This window comes from Myripristis murdjan, chromosome 22 (assembly GCF_902150065.1).
Source record: "Myripristis murdjan chromosome 22, fMyrMur1.1, whole genome shotgun sequence".
NCBI classification, from domain to species: Eukaryota; Metazoa; Chordata; class Actinopteri; order Holocentriformes; family Holocentridae; genus Myripristis; species Myripristis murdjan.
This window is the reverse complement of record NC_044001.1, coordinates 19,799,351-19,806,984: the sequence shown is the minus strand read 5'-3', so window position 1 is coordinate 19,806,984 and position 7,634 is coordinate 19,799,351. Positions and strand designations below refer to the sequence as shown.

At 42.1% G+C, this 7,634-nt stretch overlaps 1 protein-coding gene across 1 annotated transcript; it reads right to left on the bottom strand.

The window, feature by feature from the left end:
• Window positions 1-2,970: 2,970 nt before the first annotated feature.
• Window positions 2,971-7,623, bottom strand: bub1bb (BUB1 mitotic checkpoint serine/threonine kinase Bb). The gene is made up of 9 exons (XM_030081910.1): window positions 7,472-7,623; window positions 6,862-7,020; window positions 6,705-6,764; window positions 5,998-6,142; window positions 5,704-5,900; window positions 5,432-5,595; window positions 5,098-5,291; window positions 4,898-4,998; window positions 2,971-4,181 (listed from the first exon to the last, which is right to left on the bottom strand). The coding sequence occupies exons 2-9, from the start codon at window positions 7,002-7,004 to the stop codon at window positions 3,905-3,907; spliced, it is 1,281 nt and encodes a 426-aa protein (XP_029937770.1). The 5' UTR covers window positions 7,005-7,020; window positions 7,472-7,623; the 3' UTR covers window positions 2,971-3,904.
• Between the last annotated feature and the right edge of the window lie 11 nt (window positions 7,624-7,634).

Below are 7,634 nucleotides of genomic sequence, written 5' to 3'. Positions count from 1 at the left end.
ACATCACCTGGGATACCTTTCATCCACATGTCCTCCCTCCTCCTCCTCCTCCTCTCCCTCCCATCTCCTTCACACGTGATGGGGTGATATGAGAACACTGGCAGTAAAAACTGAGGGTGCTGTGTTAACCCAGTGTGCTGCATGCTCACTCAAATGCATTATCCATGGAATGACAGGGTCAGGGATGGCAGATGGCAGGAGGGTGGTGGGGTGGGTGGATGGGTGGTGGTGGAGGGGGCGGGAGGCAGTTCTGGGATATTTCTAGAGAGGAGAATCCTCTTCCTCGGAATCTCATTTGGGACAATCAAAATCTTCAGAAACAAAAGGCACAAGAAATTGAAGTGATGACACTCAAATCCAGCAGCCTGACTTTTTATTATTATGATTTTTTTTTATTTTGAATGCAACATTCATTTCAGTTTTAACCACAATCATTTCCTGAATAATTTATAAAGCAGCTAAAACCAGACACTCAGCAGTAAAATGTGTTGGGGCCAAGTCATGCAGAAATAGCTTGCAAACTGAGACAGATTTGGACACATATGTAATACATGACGTTTGGACGCACAAAGCTAACAATGGTAGTACAGCAGGCTTAAATAATGATGTTCCTTCCTCGTTACATCACATAAACTCATTGAAAGGGCTTGACTGAACCAATCTGCATCACAGTGACACAGCTTTACTTCGTGAGGGTATTGCAGCTATGACCACTCTCACTGTTTGACTTGTCAGCATTGTTGCGACTGATATTTGTTGGCCTGACTTTATTCTCCTGTCATGCACAACATATTTTATTGACTTCTTTGGAGTGTAGACGCAAACACAAGAGAGACAGTCTTGTCATAGGTGTGCTCATATGTTAATATGAGGTTAATGACAGAAAAAAAAGAGAAAAACAAAGATGTGTGATTCACTTAGGCTACATCTAGGCATTTCTTTGCTGGCACTCATATCTGTGGCTTGCCAGTAAGGGGGAGATGCTCTGGTTAGGTCAAAAGGTCAGATAAGAAAGGGCGTCTAAATGGGTGCAACATTCATGATAGTTTTCTGCACCAGGATCCTATTTTCAAACAGCAAATGCATCCTTTCTCTATACAGTAGATAGACTGTATCAAAGAGAAGAGGGTGACACAGTGTGGGTGCTGCTGTTATGATGTTAAATAAGATTTCTGTGAGACCACCAGGGGCTAAAAGGGATTTACCTGTTTTTATTTGTCAGTTTTCATTGTTACACTGGATGAGCCTGCCAAAGCTTGTGCTGAAAACATTGACTCACCATTTGAATAAACAGCACAGTGATGGCATGCATTGTAAAACGGGTTTACACTGACAATGCTCATCTTAAACCTTTGTGTGATGTCATTAAAATGAAAGCCCCCGGAGCCTCATAAATGATGCAGCCTTAATTGTTTGCATTTCAATTCAATCTATTGTTAAGGCTGAAGGATCATGGGCAATAGTCAGGGGTTGTCGTGCCCCAGCCTATAGACCTACAGAAGGGCAAGTAATTCATGGTCAAAATCCGATGACATTTTCAGCTAATCTGTGAATCCCCTTCATTTCTGAAAAAGGTGAGACATCTACTGCAAAAATCAAGTCAAAGCTCACACCATACCCCGGCCAACTCACCAGCAGAGTGTCATAACATTTGGCAAGGATAAAAACTGGATTAATAATTTGCTCTGGCAGTTTTGCAGGCTTCCTCTCTCTCTCTCTCTCTCTCTCTCCATGCCCAGCCAGCCAAGCGCAGTCCACCTCCAAGCTTTGCCTGTGTCTTACAGTGACTTTTAAGAGGTAGAGGCTTGGTCCGAGAATATGCTGTTAACTGGTGCATGTAAATAAAAAAAAAAAAAAACAACAATGTACAAATAGGTTAAGAGCACTGACTGTAAAACATGGCCGACACAGCCTGAGTGTGTTTGTCTATCAAAGTAACAGCGCTGGACAAAAGCTCTCCTCTGAGGGCTTCACTAAAGCGCATTAAGGAAAGGTAGCCTGCCTGTACCATCTCCACTGCAGTAAGAGAGAGCGAGAGAGAGCGCTATAGATTTTCTGTCTCAAGCGCTATCTGAGTCACTGCCTGCTTGCTTTCATGGGATGAGCCAAATAGCAGGCCACAGAGGATATGCATTATGATGTGGTTATGCTGTTTTTATAATAGTGGTGCATCATGTTATGTATCACTTATCACCGTATTCCAGCTGTTCACAGCTCTAAGACAAATTTTAAAGTAGAGACTTTGGGGGAACTCACCAGCTGAGAGGATCAGGGTTAGTGGCGTCAAATTTCCAGTATGAGGTCAAAGTTTTTGCCTCCAGCAGTCGAAGTGAATGTGAAAGTAGCACCGCTCTGGGCCACAGTACTTCAATGTAGTTGTCTGTTTGGGATAACCACAATCTGCTCTGCCTACATTTGCAAAGGGGTGGATTTCCCCTGCTAATGAGTCAACCACCTATCTTCCACCCATTCATCAAAGTCTGCCCTGCAAGCTGTGTGTGTGAAGTGGATCCCATCATGACAGTAGATTAGGTCTACTCCCACCACTTTAGTCACTGGGGTTCTGGGCAGCCACCCCTGGACAATAATTAAACATTTGGCCAGGTGAATTTCAGATTTGCCCATAAATGTCTTATACCTATTAAAATGTTGTTGACAGACTCCCTGCAGAGTACAATGATACCTGGCAGTAAGAAAGCTAAACTGAGTCATTTCATTAGAATAAGTAGCTGTGATACTGAAGTTTGTGACCATCTAAATGCAGATTATTCCCACTCGCGCCAACCTGCCATATAATACTCATTCCCTTAAACTCAATAGATTATAGTCAGCACTTAACAGCTCTAGTGCTCCATTAGTAATTCAAATACTATTACCAGGGAAACAAACTATATCATCTCTGCTGACAGTGCATTACTGAAAAGCCCTTAAGTCTCAAAAAGAAATAATGATCCCTCTAGTCACCAGCCAGACACTTTAACAAGTTTATTGAACATCAGTGCCACATGGCCTGGAGGGGACACTTTACCAATACTACCAATAATCCCAGTCCAATCATGTTACTGACACATTCTGTCTCCTCTATTGACGTTCTGCAGCAACACTGGATTTAGTGAAAAAATATAGTTACTTAAAATAAATCTACTTAAAAAGGAAGCAGACATGAATAGCAGACATTAACAGCACTGTGTTTAAGGACTATGCAATGAACAAACAGACAGATTGAAAGGACAGAAAAGGAAGTAAGTGATAAATGGAAGCAGTGTTTCTGCAGCAGATTTTTGAGCAATGATTAGGGCTGTGACGGTACAGATTTTTTCTTACTGCGGTGAAAAAACAACATATCACTGCAGCTTGGAGGTTTACTACCAACGCCCAAGGTGGTGGTAGGTCACGAGGTTACCAAGGTCTGCCTGGGGTTCCCCAGGCAGATGTTGGTCCCTTATTCTATCCCCCAAACATCCCCCGACAGTCCCGAACAACTGAAACGTTGTTTCTCCAGATGCCCTTGAACATAGAGTGGGAGATGATAACCAAACGCTGATTGTGTTTATGTTTCATATCACACAGCATAAGCGCTCCTATAACTTTCACCAGCAAAAAATTGCAGTGATGAAAGTGGAGCTCAGTCCCGCAGGAAGCATCACCTGATTGTCACAGCCCTAGCAATGGTCAACAATTACTTTACAATACACTTGATAACTGCTCTGTGTCAACAAACGTGAAATAAATTCACTGAAGCACAAATGCCTTCACATCAAATTGTTTTTAAGTAACCTTTTCCTCTTTTTTAACATTCATGCATAGCTGCAACTTGACAGACAAAATATAAACAGCAACAAAAAAAAAAACATAAAAATCCATAAAATGAGTTGATAAAATAGTGAGTCTTGGTTGAACTGCATCAGTTTGCAGTTCCAGCGCTAGCTTGGTCCATTTGACCTCTGGTGCCTGAGTCCTGGGCTATCTTTTGGCGGTAGCGCTCAGCTCGCAGCTCCTCAAAGCAGAACTCAGTGGCGCCACTGAGCAGCAGCTCCTTGCAGTACATACTCTGCTCCTGTACTTTGCCTGCTTCTGCCTGCTGATGATGCTCCTGCAGTCTCTTCAGAGGGGTCTCCTCTTTGCAGGGCTTACGTGCTGATAAAACTGTGTTCACTGCTGGATTGATCTTGCATGGAGTCCTGAGGGAGGGCAGGAAGATGCCATATAAAAAAAATGTTAGGGACATTGCCTGAGAAGAATAAAATAACATCACAACCAGAAAATCTTGCAAACTGCTTTTAGGTACTGGTCACAAATTCCAGAATGTGTTGGACTTTCACTCATGACTATAAACCGGAATTTCATGTAGTCTTCAGCACAAAGAAATGAATTCAAAATCATGATGTCTACAGGTATCCAAGTCAAATTTAATGCTTTCAAGACCCTTCTATTAACTATTAGACTGATTTTGGGACAAATCATCTTTTGTTTATGTTCAAGTTTTCTTTCGGTTAGACAGCAAGATACTACTAGAATAAATCTAACCAGGACTCTTTTCCTCAGAACCTTGGACAATTTCTTGGATTTCTCTGTACAGGTAGGTATGATATGTAAGTAGAGAAGAGAGTTGGGTTAATGTAGAACAGGAATTTTCCCAACAGGTAAGTGTTAAGTATAAAAGGCAGTATAGAGTTCAGCAGTTTTATAACATCAGAAATGTCAACTCAGATGCAGAAGAACCTGCCGCCTCATTTTAACAAAATGACAGAGATGAATAAAATGTTTCTAATGGAATTCTGACCTCATAAACTCAAAGTCAGCATTATTTGGTGACTTTTTTGGCCTGTTCTTGAATTTATGACACTTCAAGACTTTGAAAGCAGATTAAGATGATGTTATTCCTGGGGCCACTCACATTGTTGGAGGCTGGTCTGACTCCTCTACAAATGGCTGGAAGGTGGGTTTGGAAGGGGGCAGAGAAGTAAGAGTATGACCAAATCTGGACCTCTGGGGCATCTGTGACAGAACACACACACACACAAAGCTCAAATTAACCCATTAAATTCAAGACACATGCTTTTTCATCAGTTAATACAACACATGCTTCACTCATACCTTAACATCACACCATTTCTCAGGCTTCTGCTCATTCTCCTTCGCCCTTGCAGGAGGAGGGGCCATCCAAGACTCCACTTTAGGCTCTGCAGGTTCATCGCTGTGAATCTTGTTTTCATCAAATACCACAAAGCGACTGTTTGCAGCATTGTTGGAGGCAAGGGCCCCCTGTGACTGCAGGCCCTGTGAATTACCTGTTCCCAAAAACACCACACATCTAAAGTAAAAGTCTTTAACAAAGCCAATAATACTGCTATTAAAAGCTGTTGGGAGTTTCAGAAACATCAGCTCAGTGTTTGACAGAAATAGCTTGTGTGTGTGTTCATGTGCTTACTTTTGACTGCAGCTCCGACTCTATTGACAGGTGCAATGGCCTTTTTCTTCCCCCGATGTTTGAGGTCAGCCAGAGAAACTCTCTCAGCGTGTTTGGCCTCGTCATCACTGTCATCCATCACCATACTCGTCATGACCTGCCGGGACACACGCGCCTGCAGAGCCCTACAGACAGCAATGCAGAAAACTTTACATTATGGTACAACTCCTAAGAGCAGGGAAACGCATGCCATCTGAAACTGAGATCTTTACTGATACTCTTTGGATCCGTACTTGTGAAAATGCAAGAGTTTGTCTTGTGGTTCGGCGCAGTTCTTTAAGCCTTCCTGGTAGATCATGTCTGCTTGGCGGAAGTTCCCCTGTTTCTCGTATTCCTCAGACCAAGCGATGTAAAAGGAAGTTTGTGTCACTCCTATTGCTTTGGCCTGCATGTACCTGTAAGTGTCCAAGGGCTCTGGGCAGTTCTCCGCCTTATCAAACACGATAGACACAGATATCAAAAGTAATTATTATTAGTGTGCCGAAGCAGCAAACCATGTTAATAAAATAAACAATTAGTCCACTTACAAATTTGATCCAGAGGTCGACATAGCGAGGGTCATTGTGATACTTTTGTTCTTCTGTGAATCTGGTGACAGCTCGCTCCAACAGCATGGCAAGATTGCTCTCCTTTCCTCCCTGAGGGAAGGTTTGCTCAGTCCACTTTATATACCTGATGAAAAACAGAACCTTGTGAAGCTGAAATAAAACCATGTAAATAATGTAACTACAAACCAGATTTCATAGAAATTTAATAATAAACTATGCTTTTCACCAAATCAGCTTCATAAATCACTTAATGGTTTAGGCCCAAGATACTTATTGGATCTCCTGACCCATTATGATTATGGCCTGTTCCAAAAGTCAAAACTAAACAGTCAAGCTGCCTGTAGTTTCTATGCTGCTCAAAATGTTACAAATTACCAGAAGGGCTAAGACTTTAGATCCAAGGAAAAGACATACCTATTTTCTATTAATTGCTTTTAATTATTTTCTTTAATATCATACTTGCTTGTGTGTTTTTTGTTTTTATCCTCTGTATTTCTGATTGTCTGTTTTACTGTTTTTACTCCATGCACTTCTGCTTGTTTGGTTTTACTCTGTGTGCTGTTTGCTTTTTCTTGCTTGCTTGTGTGGTTTAATTTGTTTTATTATTTTTTTTTCCTGAGCTTTTGCATGTGTACTCTCTCCATTTACTAATCTACATTAGTAAATGCCATGTATATTTCTCTTACCGATCCCAAACATCAAGTGGGTCATCACCTTCATAAATTCGCAGTTCAGACTCAAAGGACCTGGGGAAAAAACACCACAAAAGTTTCATCATCACATGGACAGTTTATAAAGAGGCAATCTAGACGCCCTGGTCTGTGTTTAAAGGCTCATTCATACTGTTTCTGCTGGTTGATGGCAGAGCTGGGTCCGTCCTGTTGTTGACTGAGTGCCTGGTTTAGAGCAGATATGGCTCTGCCCCGTCTCAGTGGCTGGATGTTTTCTTTGCTAAGCTCCCAGTCTGCATCCCCTCCTTCTGCCATTGTGGAGCAGACACACCTAGAAACAAACGCAGGCACACACAATCCTTTAGTTTAATAATAATAATTTTAAAAGAACCACATAGGTGATTCTGGCACTGGGCAGATGGCTGTTTGACACTGCTAAACGTGTTAAAGTCCAGCTGTGCCAAACTGTTTGCAAACCAACTGTACAAAATAAATCAGACACGCGCATAACCTTACACGTGCAAGTGTTTGGACAGTACAAATTAACGTTACGATGTCAAGTAAATCTATATTAGTGCAAGGCAACACAACATGGCAACAATGACGCTGCTACAGGCCTGATTCAGTTCTAGCTAGGTGCATGACATTGGCGAGCTAACGTTAGCTATCGTAGTTAGCATTCGTGCGAGGATTTTTCGGTCGTCGTCTTGGATTAGATTCACCGGCAAAGTCTTGAAAACAACACGTCAGTTTCACCAAGGGGCCGTTCACGTATAACTTACTCTATAATCTTATTTTTGTCCCTTTCCCGGAATTTAACTCCACGAAGTCTTGTGGAAACGGCCGAAAGGAGAGTCAACTGTTTTGTGTTTTGAACGGGAGCCGCGAGAGGATTTGGGCGGAGCTGATTGGACGACTCAGAAAACGGAAGTTTGCATCACTCGT